General features: G+C 37.5%; 2 protein-coding genes across 3 annotated transcripts in view; one reads left to right on the top strand and one right to left on the bottom strand.

The window, feature by feature from the left end:
* sfswap (splicing factor SWAP) overlaps positions 1-17,698 on the top strand; it is a 156,295-nt gene extending 138,597 nt beyond the window's left edge. The window contains 3 exon segments of one of the 2 annotated variants that reach the window (NM_201168.2): positions 4,671-4,832; positions 5,568-5,640; positions 17,012-17,698. In NM_201168.2, coding sequence (NP_957462.2) covers positions 4,671-4,832; positions 5,568-5,640; positions 17,012-17,077 — 301 coding nt within the window. In that variant the 3' untranslated portion in view covers positions 17,078-17,698. 2 annotated transcript variants of the gene reach the window in all.
* Positions 1-24,792, bottom strand: part of LOC147838808 (uncharacterized) — a 483,811-nt gene that overhangs the window by 228,813 nt on the left and 230,206 nt on the right. The window lies entirely within an intron of this gene.

Genomic DNA, 24,792 nt, shown 5'->3' with positions numbered 1-24,792 from the left:
TTTGACAAGTGCCAAATTGTTATTGCAAGGCCATAACACAGAGTGTTTCTGAAATGGCTAGGTGTGTGGGTAGCTCCTGGTCAGCAGTGGTAGGAATTTTAATGGTGGTTACAAGAGAAATGTCTCGCAATACACAGTGGATCCCACCCTGCGGCATATGGAGCTACGCAACAGCAGACCAATCAGAATGTCTGATAACGACTCGTCTGCTACCTAAAATGTTTAAAACCGTGGACTCTTTGAGCAGAGTAATACCGCAATGGATTGAAGAATGCAATAAAAAGAGATTAACATGTTGCGCTATCCTCCTAATTTCTCAAATTCCAAACTAGCTGAGCATCTGTTTGATGTTTTAGACCAGGGGTATTTAATTTTGGTCCTGGAGGTCTGGTGTCCTGCAGATTTTAGCTCCAACCCCAATCAGACACCCCAGGACTAGCTAATCAAGTATTTACTAGGCTTTCTAGAAACTTCCTTGCTGGTGTGTTGAGGCAAGTTGGAGCTACAAGATAAAACACCCTGCCACAATGAATCGGAAGAGCACAATTAGTTAACGGTGTTGCACCATCTCACTAATTTCCCAGATTGCAATTCAGTTGAGCATCTGTTGGATGTGCTGGACCAATAAAATCCTCCACCTTACAGCCTACAGAACTTGAAAGAGAACAGAACTTGCTGTACACGGCAGATACCACAGCACACCTTTAGGAGTCTTGTAGAACCTTTGCAAGTTGTCAATAGCTACATTTCCATCCACCTATTTTTATGCACATTTTGGATATGTGCATAAAAATAAGTGGATAAAAACGCCAAGATGTGCATAAATTTTAAAAATGAACATAAAAAACATATGCGCATATCTGAGTAGGATAAACTTTTTATTTGATAAGAAAAGATAAACTGCATTAGAAACACTTTTACTGAACAATTTCCAGTTTGCGCATTTAAAAAAGTCATGTGATTCTGTTATAAGAGATCATGTGATGATAAAAATATGTGCGAATGGATAATCCAGCAGACTGAGCACACTGTAAAGCATCTGAAGTGTTGTTTTGGTCATTCTAAATACCTTAATACCACTATGAGTATTATTACTAATGGTTTCACTATTAGTGGTATTATGTTATTAATGACCTCCAGAATCAAGAGCATCTGTGCACCGCGTCCCACGCCTTAAAACACCACCACACGTTAAATGCGTGTAAGGATTGCCTTTTGAGGTGCAAGTCATTTACTAAATGGAGAAAATATTCTCCTACCGCAACAAATTACGTTTTTACTTGTGATATTTGGCGCCAGTTAATCAGGAAGTGGCTATTTTGTTCTTTGACTGGTTGGATGAAAACGCTGCTTTATTCACACATCTTTTCTGTGTTAATCCAGTTTTGCGCATAAAGTTAATTTGCATTTTTGGATGGAAACATAGCTACTGTTTTGAAGGACCAACAATGTATTAAGTTACAGTAGAGTTTAGATTCTCTGCCTGAGCCTAAGCCCACACCATGGGCTGGGTCGAGCCAATATTTCCTGCCATTATCTTCGGGCCAAGTCGGGCTGTGATGAAGCATTTGTGTTTTTATTTATTTATTTATTTTTTATCATTCAGTTAAACAATTGGTTGGAAGCTTATGGCATAATGTAAAAAATGATACAAATATTTTAGCAAAGTCGGATTTAGCAACCTGTGTAGTTCTACAAAGTTGCACAATTGTCAACGCGTGTCATGCATAACAATGCTGTAGCTCTTGCAAACATTTATTTGTTAACATGGACAGCGGAAAAAAAAACAACCGCTGCTCAACTAGCAGTGTGAAAGCATGTAAAAACAGGGACTTTCAAGATGAACAGACATGTCAAGAAGCAGGCTTGCCATGGCAGAAAAAAGCCTTCAATGTCCTCCTTTACGATCCATTCTGAATAAACAAACAATGCAGTTTACAAGCTTCGTCTTTGTTACATTATTCATTAAGATAAATCTAAACTAATTTCCGAGTTTCAACAACTCTGAATTGTAGTTGAGAACATCTGTTATAATGGACACAAATTTTAAAATACTCGGGTTTAAAACGGGCTCAGGATCAGAATTACAGTTAACGTGTCGGAGTGGGTCGGGCTCAGACAAAAGGTGCTTGGGCTCAGGTAGGGTCGGGTTTCATTTTTTTGGCGCCCGATCTAAGCTCTAAGTCACAGTTGCATTGCACTTTTCATGCCATTGACTTCCATTGATAATCATGCAAATATGCCAGATGAGAAATGCTAGCTTGTGCAGCAAGTTTCACATTTCACTGCATTCCAAAATTTTAAGCTTGGTGAAGCTGGACCTGCGAATTCACACTGTGGTACTACATGAGACCAATAGAAGATTAAACTGTCACCTTTCTGTTCAGAAATGTAAAATATGGAGCTAATTTCATCAATGTTGCATCTTGTTTTATCTCTCCCCTTTTCCCAGCACCGTCCTACAGAATTTCACCTGCTCAAACTCTGACTATAGCTAAGTGCTCGTAATGTTATCAGCTCATCTGTGTAAAATGAATGCAGAGAAATACTGTCGAACTTCAAAATGCCTCCCTATCCAGTAAAGTAGCATGTGATCTTAAACTTGCAGTTAGATACAGTAGGTGAGAGGTTTAAGGGTTCGTGTCTACTGAAGCATTTTTTGCACAGCTAAAAACACCAGTCCTTTCCTAAAAATATTCATCTGTAATCACTTCTTCAACTGTCTGTGCATTTAAAAAACAGTGAGTGCTCGAAACTTCACATACAATTTACAACAAAAGGAAGAGAAAAAAACACTCAGCTTGGGAGAAAACCCTTTGGAGGACACGCACCGTCATTCTGTGAACTTGGATCCATTTTCATGTATTGATTCAGTCATTTGTGTTACTATGTCTCTTTTAGAATTGTAAGCACGTCCGCAGTAGCACATTTTTAACCTCATTGTGTCTCCTAGGAGTACTTTGATCCACTCTCCCAACATGTCTTGTCATTTTGCTACAGTTAGCACAGGTAATTAGAGGTCACTATGCCCATTAGCTGAATATGGGTGCTCCTTTAAAACTATATATTTTTTTTTCCACTAAAGGACCTGCCCAGTATATTTAAATGAAATATTCATCAAGGACAGCCTCGGAGATAAAGGTCCCTGTGTGCTTTTTCTCATGAGAGAACTCACGGTGTGTCTTGTGTTTGTGTGACTGGCCGATTTCAGTCCCTTGCTGATGCAGTGGTGGATTTCGGGGTCTTGCTGAAGGGACGTGTGGATGTTTTAAGACTCCACACTTGTGCCACAGTGTCACTGCTTGTCACCGACTTGCACTTCAATACACTGTCCCTAGAGCTGCCAGAAATAAGACTTTTTTTTAGACAGAAAGAACGTATGGAATAGTTCAAGAATAGTGACTACTATGTACTTTGCATTATTTATTTGTTATTCTAAACAAGTGTGACTTTCTTCCATTCTTGTGGATCATTTCAATGACTTACTCAAAGTGACTTACACTCTCATATTTATTGAAAGAGGACAAGAAACTAATGTGTGACAATTTGAAACATTATTTTGACGATAAAACATTTTTATTAAATGTTTATTTTTAATATATTAGTGTCTCCTAAAAGAATTTTAGAATATTTATCAGTGATTAAAATGTACTCTTATATGAGCTTTTATCAATATTGTTGTCCTCTGTATGTTTTTTGTATAATCTGGTTTATTACCTGTTAACCCACGGGCCGTCTGGATGTGTCTGAAGAATTTACTACCTTTGTTTATTAAAATTATTCAACCATCTATCAAAAACAAGGCATCATTTGAAAGCTACAGTATGACACTCTAGATTCATGTTTTGAACTTGTTTTTAAAATCCGTGCACAAGAGAGAAAAAGGTGAAGTAAAAATCCAGAAAGACCGGACATTTAAACTAGGGATGAGATCGGTATCGGCCGATGATCACATTTTATGACTCTATCTGTGATCGCTAATCTGGCCGATTTATTGTACCATATCACAAGTGTTTGTTTACATGTTTACAAGCAGATAATATATCACAAAAAAAAAATTTCAAACTTCATTGAGACATGAGACATATTTCCAAATTGCTTTGTTAGGGATTTTTATAGCAATTCTTTTTCTCTTTTTCTAATATTTTCTATTAGCTGCTTCTGATCATTACATATCCTCACTAAATGTTTATAAGAGGCATGTTTAAGGAGTTAAATGCATCATCTTTCATTTATTCTCATAGGTAAGACAAGATCTCAACTTAAGTACCGTATCATACTTAGAGTGAAAATGTGCTTTATGCATTATAAAGCTCAAAGCATCAGAAATGGTTCTTGGTAACGGCTGATCCCCATGACAAGGAATTGGTACTCTGTATCGGCTGCAAAAATCTCAATCGGAGAATCCCTAATTAAAGCATTCACGAAGAAGTGCACGATAATGCTAAAGTTTCATCACCTGTAGTTCTGATAAGCATGGACGATTTTTATGCAAAACAAAGGAAAAAGTTAAGGAAGAAACAAAAGATTGTTTTTTTCTTTGTTTCTTTTTTTTTTTTTACTAGAGCCATTTAAGCTCCAATGATCCACACTGTCTTATTCACGCTAGCAGCAACTTTGTAGCTATGTTTGTTTTTAATTTACTCATCCTACTTTTCTTTCATTTTTAGATCACCTCATGAAAAAAAGAAGCGAAAGAGTTCCAAGTCATCTCATTTTAAGGGTTCCTCCTGTTCACCCTCAGCGTCTCCGAGCAGAGGCAGAGCCGTGAGCAGAGTCTCTGGAAGCCCCTCCCCTGCCACCAGCCCCACCTACAGCTTGGGGAGATCCAGGTAAAGGGCATATCACTGTAGTCCTACTACTAAACAATCAATCAGCGGGAACCTCATGAGAGCCGCCCACCATCTGAAGCTCAGCCTGCTTCAGTCAGAATCATAGATTTCCAGCATATTTTTCACCCACTTTGTTGCAATATTAATTTGAGCTTTGCCAAGAGCTTTGTGTGCGAGACACCGAGACGCCCTGCGCTGTAGCTTTTTCGATTTTAGAGTAATAATGGTTTTATGTTTGATTTGACAACTTGACTAATTACCTGTCAAATGAAGCAAGAAGCCTTCAGATGCTCAACCATGATGACATCTAGTTAAAACATCTTTGACAGCATAACATATATGAATTGTATACAGATAGATTTCTGTGCGAAAACCCCAGTTATGGCACTGACTTTTTCACTTCTCAAGTTTCATCAAAAAGTAGCTTTAAACTCCCGTGGCATTCAGTTGTTTTTTTATTTTTTTATTTTTCGTTCTGCTTTTTTAAGCTTCCACTACGAGTCTCGCTCCAGACTTTGTGTTATTTGTGCAGTTGTTGTGTCTCTTCCGGCGTTGGGTGAATATTTCATGACCTTCTTCTGGTCGCTCAGTTTTAGCCTGAGATGTCTGTGGTGGTTACGTCCTCACCACTCGTCATGAATACTGTATTACGGTGTTCTTCACAGCCCTTGCCAATTGGCAGACCTCTGTTTGTCTGTCGCTGTCTCACTGTCTGTCTTGTTGTTTGTTAAACAGGGATGGCTCTCAGGAGAAAGAAAAGCAAGTGGCCTCCACTATTGTCTCTTCAGTACAAAGCAAAATCACTCAGGTATGTCATTACGAAATGTTTACTTCAATATAGCTTTTGTAAACTAGGGTTTTTAATTTAATAAAATGTGTTTTTTAATTAATTAAAAATGGAATCACGATTTCATAGATCAATATTTACAGCGAGATAACATCAAATGAGGATTTTATTAGCAAATGCCAGGGTTTCAATGAGTTTCTGGATTATCATGGAATTTTAAAATGTCTATTCCAGACATTGAAAGTCAGGGAATTGTTTATTTTTATTTTTGTTCATCCCGGATATCTGGAATACCTGGGACTTTTGCCTGTTGCTTTAAATTATAGTTTCCATTTATCATAAACTGGATTGTTTATATCTTGCTGTTTTGGTGCCTATTGTTATGGCTAGGCTATTTTCACTTCACACTTTTACACTCATCAACTGGCAATCATCAGACTGTACCTGTTAAATAAGACCTATCATGGCAGGATAATATATATTTTATGAGCTTTGGCTTTAAAATGACCACTTTAAAGATGCGTTTAAAAAAAAAATACTCCAGAAAAGCAGTGTTGGGCAGTAACGTCGATACAACTTTTACTATATCTCGCAGTAGCGTGGCCGTAGCATCGCTACTTCATAAATCAAATTTAGCTTTTCAGTAGCAAAGCTACTGTCAAGTAGTCAAACAGTGCAGTTGCGTCTACACAAGCTACGTTTACTTATCGTGGCACCGATATTCACGGAGCTGTGAGGCCAGTGTCTAGTCAGTGAAAGTAAATCCCTATGATGGCAAGAATGATGATTTCTTTTTCTACCTGTTTTATGGTGGTCAACAACAAACTTTTTGGTGCATTATTGCCACCTCTCACTCTGGTCGGTGACATCGAAAACCAATTAGGATAACACAAGAAATTTGCTTGATGGAAATAAGAGGAGTTATATATATATATATATATATATATATATATATATATATATATATATATATATATATATATATATATGCCATTCTATATATCATGTTTATCAACTATATATATATATATATATATATATATATATATATATATATATATATATATATATAGACTAAAGTATACTATGGTTATTACTATTAATTCATGATAATTACTAATGATACTACGTTATGTTGAGTAATTCATTAATGATGAGTTGTAAATGCATAAACAATATAATGCTTATTCCAAAAAAAAATATTTATTTACTATAAATTGCTATAGTATTTTTTAAATGTTTAACACCTGTTATATACTAGTTTGTTTCTGTTCGGTACCGCATATTTGTGCAGTAAGTGACTGAAATGAACAAATATGCCTCATTTGTTTCATTGACAGTTTTATTGATTTGACTTGGATTTGATTTCTAAATAAAAATAGCAAAAGTAGCTTAAATGTATTTTTTATTGCAATAAAAAGATAGCTTAAATGTACCAAAGCTACTTTTAAAAAGTAGTTTTTAGCTTAGCTTACTACATTTCCTAAAGGGTAGCTTTTAGTGTAGTTAAGCTACATTTTAAGTAGAGCAGCTAGTAGCTTAGCTCACTATAATTTTCAAGTAGCTTGCCCAACACTGCAGAAAAACTAAATTTAAAATACAACTACTATTACACTCAAAAATAGAAGGAGCGCTTTACAGCCATGTAAACAGTAAGTACTAAGGGAAATTATCAATTGTTGTTCTAATAATCGCTATTATAGGCATACAAAATGATATTGAAGCTAATAACATTTCTAATATACTATTATTATAACATATAGGTTAAAACAGTCAGGGAATTTCAGATTTATTTTAAGGTGAGTTCTCTAAAATGCTCATGATTTTGATCAGAAAATAAGAGCCATTTATGTTAAGGCAAAACTTCTAGACAGTTGTGGTTTGTAGCCGTGAGTCTCCCCATATTGACAGTTATAAATATTTGTAATGTTACTCGATCAATCATATGTAATACACCTCAAACTAAGAAGCATGAGATATATCAAAACAGTGGAAACGCCTTGAAAACACTGTATTAAGCTAATAACACAAAACTTTCACTACCTCTGTTTAATTCAGCGCCTAAAGGGAAAACAGACCAAAACTGTGTAGCAGAGCTGATGAGACCCTTAGACGCTTAGTAAGGCTTTAATATATGTAATTTAGAGCCAGACGGCCTCAGTGGTCTGTGTTTGCTGAGCCTTACGTGCTGAAACTGAGAAATGCAGTAATTTGGTTGCATGACCCTGTCGCCGAGGTGGGCATGTAGGTGTGTGTGTGTGTGTGTGTGTTATGGGAGAAAGAAAGCTTGTCGCTATCGCATGCTGATTCAGTGCAGCTGTCAGTCTCTGCAGCTCTGTTATGATCCCTGGCCTTGTGCGGCGAGGATGAAATGCAGAGTGTACTCTCTTTCCTTCCCTTTGTTTATTGTTACACAGAGCTGATGAAAGGTAGCTACCATATGCAATTAGAAAACACAGTTGGGTCGAAGAGAAAAAGATGTGAGAAATTCTCAGTGTAGTACTGCATTTCGCTCGAAGCCATGTGATTCTGTAGGAAAAGAATGGTGTTTTTTTTTTTATCTCACACTATTTTGAAAAAACCACGGCCTTGACATGAATTCAGAACTTTTGGAAACCTAATTCACTTCCTTTGACTCTCGCTGCATGAAATCAATTCTGACACTTCAGAACTGGGGCAGGACTTCCAGGGGGCAACGTCTTGCAAAAACGAGTTGGCTCTTATTAAAACCAGCAACTGCAGCTTGAATCAATAGAAGTGCAGTTCACCTTGACAAATAACTACCGGCAGGAACTTCTGCAGGCCTGTGCATGCTTACTTTTCGGTTTGCATGTGGAAGTCCGTCTGTCCCCATTTCCCCCCCACTAGCCAAGACATAGAAAGCTCCTGGCCGCATGGACCACCAGTAAATTCTGCGGTAGGCAAGCAGGTTTCAGCTCAGCTCATTTTGATCCTTTGCCCGCAGCCCTACCTCACGCAACTCTGATCGGATCCTCCAGAGAAGAATGTTCCAGCTCTGACATGCACATCCTGACTATTGATAGAGGAAGAAGTGCTCTCATGAGGCACACCGGTGGAGACTGCCTGGGTTTTTTTTTTTTTTTTTACAGCCTGCAAATGAAAAGCTGTAACATTAAAGGCAGGGAAAAGCGTGTTCTCGATCTTAGCAGTGCTCCGCTGGGATTTTACGAACCCTCTATCTGCCTGTCAGCCGAACAACAAGGGAGGCTGGTTTATGGTTGTCCCTGAGGAACACAATAGTCTCTTTTTCTTTTCTAGTGCTCCATTCTCCTTATCCTTAAAATGTTGGTCCTCCTTTCTTATTTACCACTCTTTAGAACGGGTGACATGTTAAGGGTGGCAAGTGATTGATAGTTTGGTTATGAGTACATTGCCGTTGTTGTGTGTGAGATAAGAAACCAAAAAATGTTGCATTTGCAAAGTTTCCCACTTCGTCTCGGGGGAAAGACATCTTGCACTAAATGATTGAGTCAGAATGTTGAAGGGTTGTAATGCTTTTTACACTTTCCCATTGCTGTAGAGAGTAATATTGCTGTTTGAGCATGAACGTCCACTCTAAAAACAGCAAATACTGTTTTTGAATCTTTTTAAATGCCTCTATTGTAGTCTTGAGTTGTCTTTTGGGAGCATACATACATGGCACAGTATACCATGTGTATACATAATTTCCTTCCAAGGTTTTATCTTCATAGTCATAGGTTTTCTAATTGAGGGAGCTTGTGTGTTTTAGACATAATATTTTGTAATAGTTGACATAATAATAATAATAATAATATAATAATAAAAATATAAATAATAATAATAATAATAATTCCTTACATTTATTTAGCGCTTTATTCATTTTTTGGGTGAAACTCCTTATCACTCCTTGCCACAGCCATGCCACCCTGCAGCCCAAGACCGGTTACTCACTGAAGATAAGCAGGGCTGAGCCTGGTCAGTACCTGGATTGGAGACCACTTGGGAACACTAGGTTGCTGTTGGAAGTGGTGTTAGTGAGGCCAGCAGGGGGCTCAACCTGTGGTCTGCGTGAGTCCTAATGCCCCAGTAAAAGTGAAGGGGACACTACACTGTCAGTGGGCGCAGTCTTTCGGATGAGACGTTAAACCGAGGTCCTGACTCTCTGTGGTCATTAAAAATCCCATGGCACTTCTCTTGAAAAAGCAGGGGTGTTACCCCGGTGTCCTGGCCAAAGTCCCTCTATCGGCCCTTACGATCATGGCCTCCCAATCATCCTCTTCCACCGAATTGGCTCTATCACTGTCTCTCCTCTCCACTAATAGCTGGTGTGTGGTGAGCGCACTGGCGCCGTTGTCCTGTGGCAGCCGTCGGATCATCCAAGTGGATGCTGCACACTGGTGGTGGTGTGGAGAGACCCCCCCTCATGATTGTGAAGCGCTTTGGTTGTATAGCCATACACAATAAATGCCCTATATAAATACACATTACATTACATTACACCACGTCTGCAGCATCCATCTGGCACCAGACCGTACACACAACAGCTAATTGGTGGAGAGGAGAACGAGTGATGAAGTCTATTATGATATGGGGATGGTTAGGAGTTCATGATGAATAGAGGCCAGTGGGAAAATTTGACCAGGATGCTGGGGTAAACCCCTACTCTTTTTCGAAGTACACCCTGGGATTTTTTATGATCACAGAGAGTCAACGTCTCATCTGATAGATGGCGCTCACTGAGCAGTATGGTGTCCCCATCAATATACTGGGGCGTTAGGACCCAAACAGAACACAGATTGAGCACCCCCTGCTGATCTCTTTAACCCTACTTCCGGCAGCAACCTAGCTTTCCCATGTTAGTCTTCTATCCAGGTACTGACAACCACGTGATGTTTTCAAAGCATGACCTTTGGAAAATAATGTCATAGGAGTTTAAACTAAAAAGACTATAAAAATGATCTTGATGTTTAATTTGTTATTGCTGGAGTAACCAAGCTACGAACTGTAAAGGCAATAGGGTTGTACCTATAGACAATGGCATTGCTGATGAGTGACAGACGTCACAGTGTTGAATTGGCATATTTCATTCCCTGATGCAGCAACCATCTGCTTGCAAAGACAGTGTGGGACTGCTTTTGAAATAGAGACTTGTGCTCCCTGAGAGTCCCATGGGTCTTGCGTGACTTGATGCAACTGAATGGGGTGCAGGACTTGATTTAGTAGATTAATACAAGGCGGTAAGATACTCTAAGTTGTGTGCAGGTTACAAGAGTATAAATGTATCTGCTTTATAGTTTTATCTATTTACTTGCTATGTAAAGCAAATACATTTTATCTACAGCATAGTAGCAACAATTATGATTAAGGCGCTTCTCCCATAGTGGAAGCATTTTGTCCAGTCGAGTGCAGGGTGCATTGTGGTTTCAGGATGTCACCAAATTAAATCAACAAAATCACATTTGAATTAGCTAAAATCTTTGCTCAAATCACTTTTGTTAATTTTTTCATTTGTTATGTCATAAAACAAGACACAAGCCTAGCTTAGGTTTCGTTTTAAATAATTAGTTAAAACCACTGTGGCAACAACAAGTGTTTTATGTTCAATTATTATTATTATTGTGGGGGTTGCCACAGCGGAATGAACCGCCAACTTATCCAGCAAGTTTTTATGCAGCGGATGCCCTTCCAGCCGCAACCCATCTCTGGGAAACATCCACACATGCATTCACACACTACAGCCTACCCAATTCACCTTTACCGCATGTCTTTGGACTGTGGGGGAAACCGTAAAGGTCCATAGAGCATGTGAGGGGAGTACGAGATCATGTGGTTCTCGAGAGCTCCCCTTTTTAAAGGAGGAAAGGAGGAGAAAGGGGGTGGATGGGGGGTTTCTTCGGAAAACAAAGATAAGGGACTAATATCTAGCTAGGCTATTTAGTTAGTAAGTTAGGATAGATCTGATTGGCTAACTAATGAGTGTAGATAGGCGGCCAGCTGCAGTCAATTATATCACGTGTTCCTTTCGAAATTAGTTAAAAAACTTCACTTAATATTTTTCTACATTTTTCATGTGCCTTTGAGTGATTTTTTTTTTTTTTTGCCGTTTATTCTGATGAATCCCTTACTCAGAGCACTGCCACATTATTTAAGCTACCCCTAAGCACTTTTTGTTTGAATTTGGAAGTATTTACTTTCACTGCACCCTGAAGCCCCAATGTCACCGTCCATCACATCCAGACATTATATGACGCCTTATTGGTTGACATAACCTAACCCTAAAAAGCACAGCCCACTTCATGAAGGGGGCTGGAGACCAGTAGCTAATTTACATTTCAACAGAACCATGAAAACAGCATGTTTTTGCTTTCACCCAAAAAGGAGCATTTACAGCCTGGTGTAATAAAAGATTCATGATGTATTTTGAACTGAAACTTCCCAGACAAATTCTAGGAACACCAGAGACTTGTGTTAGATCTTTAAAAAAAGCTTAATGTAATCTTTTGGAGGGAGTTTGGAGAGATATTGAGTGTGAGGTTTAAAATTGCTTTTAAATGGCCAGGGCTTGTGATTGAAGTGCCACCTTCTTGAACTCAAAGTGGTGCAATTCCTCTGAACCTTGAAAATGTAGGTACAATTGTGTGATTTCTGTCAAATTGGTTTGAGATCTGAACCCAAATGGCTTCTAAGAAACCAGCCAACTGCAGAAAGCAGTTCTTAGTCCCAATTACAACAAGGTCTTGTTTGGTCATTTGACGTCAGAAAGCAAAATGCGTATGTTTCCTTTAGCCAGAGCAGAGTTTAGCGGCTATATTCTCAGATATCCTCACACTTCAGCCAGCTGTGGTCTCATAATGAGCTCTAATCATGCAGAAGATACTGCAGTAATCTGCTCTGGTCAGCTAGAAGCCCAGAGAGCCCTTTATCCCAGCTTAGTCTCGTCACTCTAATGTACATGGATCAACACACTGTGATCAGAGTTGTATTCTCTCTAGTTCTTCATTTTTGTACATGCATTCCAGTAGTGCCAAATTCACTTTATCATTTTTGCATTTTGAATTATAATAAACCAAAACCGTAAGAAGAAAATTAATTGCTTAAGTTCTTGTCTGTACTAGCATTAGGTTAAATTCAGAACTAAAGAATTGGTCTCTTATGGTCGTGAGTTGTCATTTGGATTGTAATAGTAACACAATATGGGAAGTTAATTAGCAATTTTATCTGGAATGACAAGAAAAACAATTCTGTCTGTATAGATGGATCTCAAGATTATTCTATTTTTTCAAAGGGCAACCAGAAATCTCTTATTTTATTCTGTTGCTCTGTTATTCTCTTTGTTGGAAAGGCCTGTACACCTTCAGAACTTCAAGGCTTTTTAACATTTCTTTTTTCAAAACATCTAAAACTTTTTTTCAAGCCAACATATATCCTGACAGACCTTTTCTACAGTAGTTAAAATTACATTTTAATTTTAATATGACGTCAAATGAAAGTTCTGCATTCAAAATTAATGGGAAAATAACATCCTTGATTTGCAATGTTATTGTTTATATTTTGTTTAATTACAAGTCAGGCTCTCATTTAGGCCTAGTCCCCCTAGAATAATAAAACAATTTTTTTAATTTACTCATCTATGATGTAGGTGAATTTATTTATCTAGTGGAATGTTATTGTTTTTAGCTGATTCTACAAATATGTAAATGGATGCTAACATTTTAGAACTTTGTCTGTATGTGTATACTCTCCCTGACAAAAGTTTGTCATTGATCCCAGTTGTAAGAGCAACAAATAATAACTTTTTTTCTGATCAATCCTCTGTTGAACTGCATCTTAATCACGACAAATACTTCAGAAGTTCTATGAAAATCGCATGGACCCAAGATTCTCAACGAAATTAGTCAAGTTTGCTGAAGGGAAAATCATGGTTTGGGGTTACATTCGGTATAGGAGCATGCAAGAGATCTGCAGAGTGAATGGCAACAGCCTGAGGTGTCAAGACATTTGTGCTGCCCATTACATTACAAACCACAGGAAAATGCTAATTCTTCAGTAGGACAGTGCTCCTTCTCTTACTTTAGCTTCCACCTGAAAGCAAAGAAGGTCAGGGTACTCGAGGATTGGCCAGTCACTAGACATGAAAATTATTGAGCATGTCTGGGGTAAGATGGAGAAGGAGGCATTGAAGATAAATTCAAAGAATCTTGATGAACTCTGGGAATTTTGCCAGAATGCTTTCTTTGCCATTCCAGATAACATGATTGATAATGAATATTTGAGTCATTGCAGAGATTTATGGATGCAGTGGTCCAAACTCATGGGAGTCAAACACAATATTAATTCTTTTTTCACTGCAGCATGACTTTATATTCTATACTGTACATTATTTCTGTTAAGTGACTAGACTTTTGTCTAAGCAAAGTCAGACCTTACTGTCCTAATTAAATAATTAAAAATCAAAGCATGATCATATTTTATTTTGGTAAAAAAAGCATAATCTAGAGGTATTTGCCTTTCATATAAGCCACTTCTGATACTAAATGATCAACAAGAAGTCAATTATTATTTGTTTTTTCCTAAAACTTGGATAGGCCACAAGATTCTTGTCAGGTAGTGTAGTGTATATGAGCAAATGATTAGTCTGTGCAAGAAACTAACATTTCCAAAATTATTACCTCTAATCCACTGTCCAGCAGTGTAAATCAACAACAAGTTTCTATTTTTGCGGGGGTGAACTACTAATTAAATGAGTACTTGTAATTTTTTGGGTTTCACTGTCCCAGAGTGACGTTAAAATGATTTTACACCTTGTAGGACAACGAAAGACCTTTCTCTCCATAGACATGTTGGTCCTTGCCTGTTTTGTTTACGCTTTTCTTGCCCACTTGTTTGTTTAATGATTAATTCTGCTGGGGTTTTATTGGAAAATCAGGGTTAATAACTTTCCTTAGACTGGCCGAGGGGGTGGAAGATGGCAGTGGCTTTAACTTTGCAGGCGTCAATGAGCAAACCTTGCTCCTATGACAACCGTGCGATTCAGCCACAAGTTTCGAAAGATTATTTTACTGATTTGATATGTTATGGCAACCTGAGCTGCTTTCATTGAAAGCAGTATAGAACCTTGAAGTGAATGTATGCTGTGGCCGAGAAAGTCATCATTGTCAAAGAACAGAAAAAAATGTCTCTACATGTATCCTATTAAGTGACTCATATAAGAGAAATATTATGGAAATATTCCAGGTTCAATACAAGTGAGCTCAGTGTACAACAATATAAAGTGATGGAGTTCATTTTGCATTTAAATATGAATATCAAGAAAAAGTGTTGGTCACAATTTATTTTAAATTACAATGTGTGCTATTAACAAACTATTTACTATCACTTTTAACTCAATAAACCACTGCTAATAATAGTTAGTTTGGTAGTAGTTGGGTGTAGGTATTGGTTAGGATAAGGGATGTAAAATAGGAGCACACGTTATAAGTTATTATAAATAGTTAATAGGCAGATAATAAGGCAGTATTAAATGTATAAAACTAAAACTAAACCTAAGTTACCCAGATGTTTTATCTATCTTCAAAGTTTGGTCAAAATATTTAATATGTGGAAGACTTTAAGCGATTGCCTTTTTTTTTTTGTTTATTAATGTTTATGTAATGTAGAAATTTACAAATGTTTTTTGTTTGTTTGTTTGTTTGCTTGCTTGCTTGTTTGTTTGTTTGTTAGTCATACCTCGTCAGACATAAAATATTTACATTAAGTGCCCCTGAGAAAGTTAATGTATGAATAATTTCACAACATATTTGCATATTCATAGTTTTCTGATATCTGTTAATGTTCACACTGACATGCAGGTAAACAGATAAATGATTAATACGTTTAGTGTTTTGGAATTTTATTTTAAATATTTTTGAATCAGTTACTTTTTTATTGACTTGTAAGACTTTCTTTGTTTTCCCCAGTTTGGAAAACCCTTGTTTCTTTCGCTATGCTTTTTAAATCAGTGTCACACACCAATCCAAATTCATTTTTAAGTGAAGTTTCTCAAACTAATTTCGAGAGGAGCACCTGATATGATTGATCGCAGCTGGTCTCTCATCTGTAATCATTAGTTAGCCAATCAGATCATTCCAAACTCACTATAAATAACCTGACAGGCATTACACCCTCATCTTCATTTTTTGAAGAATCCCTCCATCCACCCCATCTCCCCTTTTCCTCCTTCGAGAACTACCTGATCTCGTACCCCCTCACATGCTCATTGACCAGGAGGGAGCCCTGGGCTCAATTATCTCCGAGCTCAGGGTTATCTCCCGGGACAGCATGTCAAACCTGCTATTATTATCAAGCAATATCTAAGTGTGAAGTCTTGAAACTAGTTGGGTAAAAACGTAATCTTAATGTAATCCAAATGTCAACAGTACATTACATAAAATGTTTAATTTATTCTAACTACAATTTTCAGGAAGTAATTTGTAAACTGTTTGCTTTTTAAATCTGTGGGTCACAGCAGTTTAATTTAAATTTAATTTTAAAAATAGTTGAGTGAAAACGTAATCTAAATGCAATCAAAAAGTAAACAATAAATGACCTAAAATATTTCATTGTTACCAATTACTATTTTCAGGAAGTAATTTGTCATTTGTATGCTTTTTGAATCAGTTTAGTTCTACCTTGATTTCTAAACTAGTCGGGTGAAAATGTAATCTAAATGAAATCCTAAAGTAATATATTAGCTAAAATGTGTAATTGTTACTAAGTACAATTTCCAGAAAAGTGATTTGTAAACTTTAAAGGACTGAAACAACTTTACAGTTTAGGTTGACTTGTAAACCTCACATTTCTGCATTTTATTCTATAAAATTAGCCCCATTCACCTCTATTTTTCAAATAGTCATAGTCACTCAATCATCATGGATCTTGCATTTTAAACCCACAATATATCTTTAAGTAATGTTTTTAATTTGGAGTTTCCATGATGCAAATTCCATTTCTCTGAAATCAGTGACTCCAGTTAATGTGCATATTCATTAAGTAAATGTTTATTCAAGTGCCAAGCTGTGAGTTCTCGGGTGTCACTTGTCTCTGTGGACTTTTACCATGCAAATGGCCTTGAGTAAGGAAAACTGAGCCACACTGAATGATGAGAGCCCTTCGAAAAAACAGGAACCCAGTTTGCCTGTGGCCTTCTCTATAGGACGTCATTAGACATCCGTATCCATATTTAGCACATAGAATTCTCATTCAAACCAAAGCCAGAAGCCGATCTGAATTTCAAATCACACTATTGTCTGCAAGCATATGAAAATATGTTTTTGTTTTTCTGCCGTGTTTGTACTATGATTAGATTCGCTGGCAAAATCTCTGCATCTCAAGGAATGCTAATTTATTTTATTCTTTCCTCCATTTCTTGTAGGACCTCATGGCGAAGGTAAGAGCGATGCTTGCAGCATCCAAAGGCCTCCAGCCAAACCCCTCCTGAGAAAGTTAGACAACAACCTGGCAGGATCAGTCTCCAACATCTCACATGACAGACACAACCTTCTGACAAACCTCTGGACTGCTGTTCTCCTGCCGAGCCGCACAATGCTGGATGCTTTAATCCCTTTACGTATACCTGTATTGGACCTCTGCATTGGTTAGATGTTTTTATTTTGCCTCCAGAATAGTATTAGGCACAGAGATCTCCTATATTTTGGAGGTACAGGTGGAAACCAAGCAGGTGTAGAAAGAAATGAAGCCAAAAGCAGATGGTGGAACATTGGTCCTGCTGTGTGCAGCAACTAAAAAGAAGAGTTAAAGGTATAAATCCTCGGATGCAACAAAAAAACAAATTTAAATTGTGTTCTGATGACTGAGCTCTTTCCTTTGTAATATTGTGTCTTGCAGAGGGACACGGTTATATCCTTCCGTGAAGGATAATGCTGTTTATTTTTCGCACCCATCTCCTTTCCTCCCTCTCCGAGCTCTTTCAGATATGAATTCGTAGTCTTTTTTTTTTTGAATATGTGGCCTTCGGTTTTTCATTTCCAAGTTTGTACGAGCTTAATTTTGCAGCTACTTTGTAAAACCGTCAATAAAGTTATGAATTATCCAACGAGAATACGGTTGCCTTACTTTCCGTGAGCGACGTCTCGTCATGTTCGCCTCCTGCTCCGTCTGTTTTTCATTTCCTGCACCTGCGAGCTCTGGCCTTTGGAGCGTCTACGCATGTACTGCATCCCAGAATGCACTCTGCATGATAATTAGACCTCATGTTCTGTGGAAGGGACTGTATGAGTGCTGCTCTCCAGAGAGAGAGAGAGCGAACTGTGGGAATCATGGTCCATTTTAACTGAGCCTTTAATCTGGTGGCGGTTCAGCCCAAAGAGGCAGTGTGGGGAGTCTCATTTAGTCCTGCGAGAGAGTCAAATGGACTGGTTGGAGATCCCTAGAGCAGGTCGGTCCCATCCAAAACCATATTTACACTCCCTTCCAAACTCTCTTGACACGGAGAGCTTAACGCTTTCCCATGTTCAGATTATGTTGTGTCCAATTCAAGTGGCGTTTTCCTGGAAAAAGGGCTCAGAGGAACTGTTTGCTGCCAAAAAATAAATTCAAAATGTCCATCTGGCTTGTATTTTATTGATCATCTGGGTTTTCATCTATCGCTCGGTCTCTTAAGGTCAGTTATCCGTGAACAATCTAATCAGGGTACTAAATTTACTTGTCATTTTTTGATTAGCATTATATTAAAAAAAGGTTCTCGTTTGTAAATTGATGCTTAATGTTCAGTAATTGCAGCAATCAGGATAATTGTGATATGCGTTTTTTAAAAAGGGCAGCTTTGAACTACACTTAATAATCCCTGCTTTTTTTGTTGTTGTTGTTTTTTTTTTTGCTGTTGTTGCTCTCACATAGGAATTTTAACAATCCTCGCTACAAAGTTGTTTGGATCTTTTAGGCAGGAATATGAAGCATATAATTATATCAGCAGTGATCATGGATCATATGCAATGATCAATGTTCATGTAACAGCACTAAAGAAATTCCAGCTTTGCAATCACAGGAATAAATAAAATATATATAAATATTAAAATAATAATAATAATTTCACTATTTTACTGTTTTTACAGAATTTTTTTGGTCAAATTAAAACAACCATGTCAAACAAATAAGCATAGATTCAGGGTATACGAGGGGTCTTAAAATGTTTTGAGCTTTTAAAACAAAATTATACCTAAAGGGCCATGAAACCCCCTCGTTTCAGCAGGGTGTTTTCACACCTCTACTTTGGAAAAAGACAGAAAAGTGGGCGTGTCCAGCTCTGTTTAGGGGGGAGTGTCGGAGAAACCAAAGAGGCATGGTGTGGGAGTGTCTATTTGACCACGCGCTGAGTTTCAGAGTCAAAACACACACACACACACACAGGGGAGAAAGTGACTGTGTTTACATGGACATCTGTAATCCAATTATTTGCCAAATTATTAAATGGTGGACTTTAACTGCAGTTTGGCTCTTTTATTCAGGGAATTAATTCATGCCCCTCGTGACAAACGAGATATTTGATTCGAGGATCTGCTCTAAGCGTGTTTTTTTCATGCAATGTTTGATACCGCATGGCGAATGAGAGAAAAAAAACCCTCAGCATTTCCTGGAAACTTAGATGCACACAGCAGGTAGTGTCAGAAAGCCGCGTGTGTTATTCCGGTCACAAAATGCGGTGAAAATCCTACACGAGATTAAAGTTTGGTTGTGGTGCTAACATGTTTACACTCGGTGCAATAATTAGTTCGATACGAACAAACTGAATAAACAAAGAGCACTGGTCGCTCACTTACCAAATCTGTAGAGACAGGACGATCACCAGCAACGAGAGCCGCGTCTTTATTAGGAGGAGACTACAAGCGAATCCGGATCTCAGCTTTTGCAGATGAGAACAGCTCTCAGGTAAACAATAATCCTCCTTAGACACGTAAGTTATTGTTGTAGAGCATCGCGTACACTGTAATGCACGTGTGACTCTGAGCTCTCACAGAGAGAAAATTAAAACAAAACTTAACTGCAGCAAACAATAAAAGCAACACTTCACGTTTGTTTTGCCAATACAACGTGGTGTCTCCGTCTAAACAATGTGACAGTAATGAATATTAATGAAGTTGCACAATAGAGCGCGCTGATTGGTTTGAACCAAGCCTTACTCATGCATTAATGCAGCACACTCTGAAACGTAATAAGGCCTACTCTGGCACAGACGCCCCGTCTGCACGCTGGAATAAACGCTATTATGTCATGACCGTGACGCAGCTTCAAAGATTTGGTTCACACCGGAAGTACAAATTTGCTTGAAATAACGCAAGAACAACCAATTTACACTTTTTAGTGAAATATAGGTGACCTAATAGTGTTTTTAGCAGTGTGGGACACATATACGTCTGTCAACAGCTCAAAAAATGTGTTTTGGTGTTTCGTGACCCTTTAAAGTCTTAAATTCACTGATATGTTGTTTTTTAGGTCTTAAATCATTTTAAGCAGGCAATTGTTTATGTAATTCTACCCATTAGTCCAACACACATCCGTTCACCAACTATATTTTTTTCTGTTAGGCCATTTTTAAAAATCCTTAGCGTTTAGCCCTAAATAAGTCTGAAATTTCATTCTTTATTGTCTTTAAAGATCTTAAAAAGTCTTAAATTTGACTTTTTGCAACCTGCAGAAACCCTGAAATGATGTCCTTCTAAGATGTTGAAATAAACAAATCATTAAAAATGATCCACAAATTCAAATTCAGACTGTTTTACCAATTGTTTAATTGACACTTTAAATATAATTGACTACATTTTTAAAAATATCTATTGCATTTTTATTTTAGTTTTTACTTACATTTCCATTGAACTCTTATTTATTAACTCAAAATACAAGTTAATTTAACTGGAAATGTTCTGAAAGCTTTGACATTTACCACATGACCGTTTACCACCTAACCAACCATTAAAATACATCATTTCGATGATTTCTCAAATTGTATGAATTACGTTAATTCCAACATGCATCAATCCAGCTACATCAATGATTAAAATGTTGTCCAGCGTTATGAAAAATAGTTTTATCATTAATAGTGTTCTTGTATTAAAGCACCAAATAATATGGAACTCATTACTAGGGTCAAACAGAATCTACAAACCTTTTTGCTATTTCTGCTTAGAATTTTGTAAAAAAAAATGTGCAGATTTATGTGAAATAATTTTGGGAGTATCATACCTAAAAACTTAATATATGAAATTATAAAAAATAATACGTTTTTAACTTTTATTTAATGTTTACAATGCAAATCCAATTAGATGGTAAAGTCTAGATTGGATATTCGACTTGAAGTGCAATATGCACATCAATATAGCAGCATTTTGTATGACACTGTATAACAATAATTAATATTTTTACAGTACTGTGACGGTTGTCTTTAGGGTTGGGGTGGGGTGGGGTTGGTAGTAGGCGTTCAAAAATTTAATTTGTTGGATAGTTTGATAGATAGCATAAATAATACTCTACATTACAACTACTAATACTCTAATTCTCTATAGTACAACTACTGTTTTTAAATCAATGTGACGGTTGGGTTTAGGGTTGGGACAGGGGTAAACGTTAATAATATACAATAAATGGGAAATTTAATAAATAATATAAATAATTATCAGTAAACATATGTGATCTATAGCAACAACCCAATTAGATCCACTTAATTGGTAAATAAAGCAAGTCTCTCAAATAATATATCTACTAAAGACAGAAAATCTTACTTTACAAACTGTATTGTAAACATTTTTACTGATTAATTATTACTGAAATTATTACATTATTACTGAAATTAATTTTAAAAACTGAATAAATGTACACACCTTTACACAAGTAAATAAATAGACTCAATGATGGGCTAAAAGTCTGCAGAAGTCTCTGCATTACTACTTATTACTAGCCACCACAGACATTGTGTACACATCTACCTGTTAATATGCTTCAGCAAGGCTTACAAAGCCAGTTGTTCCCTAAAATGGAACTCATCCACAAAGGCTTTGTTGTACTCAACCACTATGCCTGCGTTAAATGAGCTGTTGATTTCCAAAGTCTCTCTGACGGCCGTCAACCCTTCCAGATTTTCATTATTCAGTCTATCCCAATTTTATCCTTTTATCGAATTCACTTGCCCTCAACACTGCAGTTCTGAATCGAGGAAATAAAAGGCCTTGCTAGAGTGCCCGTTTCATTTGTCGCTAGTACGATATTTCAGCGTGACACGGTTGTTAAGGGCAATTTTCAGGCCAAGTCTTTATAGGCAATTAACTAATTATAATCATTAAATGGAAGCGTATTAGCCGGATTGAAATGGAAGACGCCATCTCTGCAGGGTTGTTTTTGGCATCGGCGTTGACCTGCTGTCAGATCCGCTATAGACAGACGACGAGTCGAGTATATGAGGCTCCTTCCAGCCCCGACGTCTTTTTTCTTTCTCGCTCGAGAGCCTCTGTTCATCATTACACACCAGCAATCTGCTCCGCCACAGCGAGTAAACACATATCTCATCTTCTTTTGGCCAAGGCTTCACTCATTTCAGGCTTGTAATGGCTGCAATATTCCCGGGTTGCCTCGTATAGCACTAAATAATGGATTTATAAGCAATTAAACGCACCTCATAACATCATTGATTTGATTCCGAAAGGCTGCTTTCAAGGTTTTGCCCACTCACAGCGTCTGAGTTTTTGTGCACGACAAATAAAACGGCTGTGAGGTGTCCAAGAAGTCACTCACAGGGCGGAATGAGGAGGCCGTTTGTTGACTTTATGAGTCTGAAATGCTGGAAGGAAAAGCATTTTGTAGGCAGTAGGTTTGATTTGTCAGTCGATCCTAGGGTAATATGTCGTTTGTTTTTGCACACGTTTGCAAAATCTGCCATCTTAAGTCAATTGCGTTGGGTTGAGAGTGACGTCTCATGGCCTGTTTTGAAGTTTTATGCATCGCACCGCAGCTGGAAACCCCGCTGGAATGAAAAGAGTCATGCGGCGACACGTTGGAAAACCAAGCTGGACCCGGTTGAGGATGTAAAATTAAAACTCCAGAAGCATGCGTTTGAGAGCTTTTGATTCTCTTGATGTGGTTATTCTGCAGAGGGTTGTTGCACTTTTCAAAGTTGTGGCCTGAACTCCTTTAGCTGCTTTGCTTGAATTTCCCACAAGGGAAAAGAAAATCTCAGCCAACTCTGATAAAGCCTGAATGTTATGAAACAGAAAAAGGCCTTTTTTTGGAAGTGTGTGGAACATTTCAGAGCAGGAAAAGAATATGCATGAAAAACTAAATCCTCAGCGGAATCATTTTATGTGATGGTAGGTGCTGTGAAGGGTTTTACTGTGGTAATTGAAATGTTTTCTCGCCCTTTATGCCTTGCAACGATTTATGTGATGCTCAACAGTTTTCAGCGTGCATTTTCACAACTTGAATCAAATGTTTGATGTGTTTGTATGAGCAGCTTTCAATCATTTATCAGGTGAAAAACTATATGGGTTGTTGACGTGGTTGCATTTTCACTGTCACATGACAAAAATCTATAGGATTACTATTGTCATGCACTCAAAACATGACATGTGTTGTTTGTTCAAATTACGTATTTAAAATGAGTTGAAACAACACCATTCCTGAGTTTTTAAGGGAATAAAACTTAACACATGTTCAATCCATAAAAAAATTATAAGGTAACTTAATTGCTTTATGTAACACAGTATTTTTTTTCAGTGTAAATTTTTTTTAGTAAATGGTTACGTTTCTATATTAATGGTTACATCAGCTGTGAATCAGCTACACCAGTGGCACCAATCAATCCACCATAATATAGTGGCTGCTATTTGTTTATATATTAAGACATTGTGAATTTACGCAAATACATTTATTAAAGTACCTGTGTTGGTGCCAGACAGGCTGGTCTGAGTATGTCAGAAACTGCTGATCTACTGGGATTTTCATGCACAATCATCTCTAGGGTTTACAGAGAATGGTCAGAAAAGATTAAAATGTCTAGTGAGTGGCTCTTATGTGGGCACAAATGCCTTGTTGATGCCGGAGGTCAGAGGGGAATGGCCTGACTGTTACGAGCTGACAGAAACTCAAACAAGCACACGTTACAACAGAGGTGAGGAGAAAAGCATCTCTGAACACACAACACATCAAACCCTGAGGCAGATGGGCTACAGCAGCAGAAGACCACACCAGGTGCCACTCCTGTCAGCTAAGAACAGGAAACTGAGGCTACAATTCACACAGGCTCACCAACATTGGACAATAGAAGATTGGAAAAACGTTGCCTGATCTGATGAATCTCGATTTCTGCTGAAATATTTGGATAGTAGGGTCAGAATTTGGGTCAGAATCAACAACATGAATGCAAGGATCCATACTACCTTTTATCAAAAGTTCAGGCTGATGGTGGTGGTGCAAAGGTATGGGGGATATTTTCTTGGCACACTTTGGGCTCATTAGTTCCAATGCCACAGCCTACCTGAGTATTGTTGCTGACCATGTCCATCCTTTATGATCACAGTGTACCCATCTCGTGTTGGCTACTTCCAGCAGGATAATGTGCTATGTCATAAAGTGCCAATAATCTCAGACCGGTTTCTTAAACATGGAGTTCACTGTACTCAAATGGCCTCCACAGTCACCAGACTCTATCCAATAAAGCTCATCTAGGATGTGGTGGAACAGTTGTGCAGGCAAAAAAGGGGCAAACTTGGTACTAGTAAGGTGTACCTAATAAAGAATAATTCTTGTGCTATTTCTATCTTACAAAGTTTATTATTTTTATTTATTTATTTATTTTTTGCTAGGTCACACCATAGGACATTTCTTACAGTGCAGTTCGTTAAAAAATATAAACAAAACAGCATAGGATTTAACATATTTAGTGGGCCCTCATGTTTTCTCAGCATTTTTACTGCCAATTTATACCCAACTACCCATATGGTAACTTCATTTACCTTCTTTTTAAGTCATAAAAGTTTAAAAGTCTTGTTATAACCCACAATAACACTCAATAACTCTTTTATTATTATTATTATTATTATTATTCAATGGCTAGCATTTCATCGAATGCCCTATAAAGGGTCAACTGACCAAATCTCTATTCAGTGGTGATTTTATCTAGCGCTGCTCTCGGTCTCCTTTTTGTTATCATAT

Source organism: Danio rerio, chromosome 21 (assembly GCF_052040795.2).
Source record: "Danio rerio strain M-AB ecotype USA chromosome 21, GRCz13ab, whole genome shotgun sequence".
Classification (NCBI taxonomy): Eukaryota; Metazoa; Chordata; class Actinopteri; order Cypriniformes; family Danionidae; genus Danio; species Danio rerio.
The sequence above is the reverse complement of the archived record's forward strand: the minus strand, read 5'-3'. Positions and strand labels throughout refer to the sequence as shown.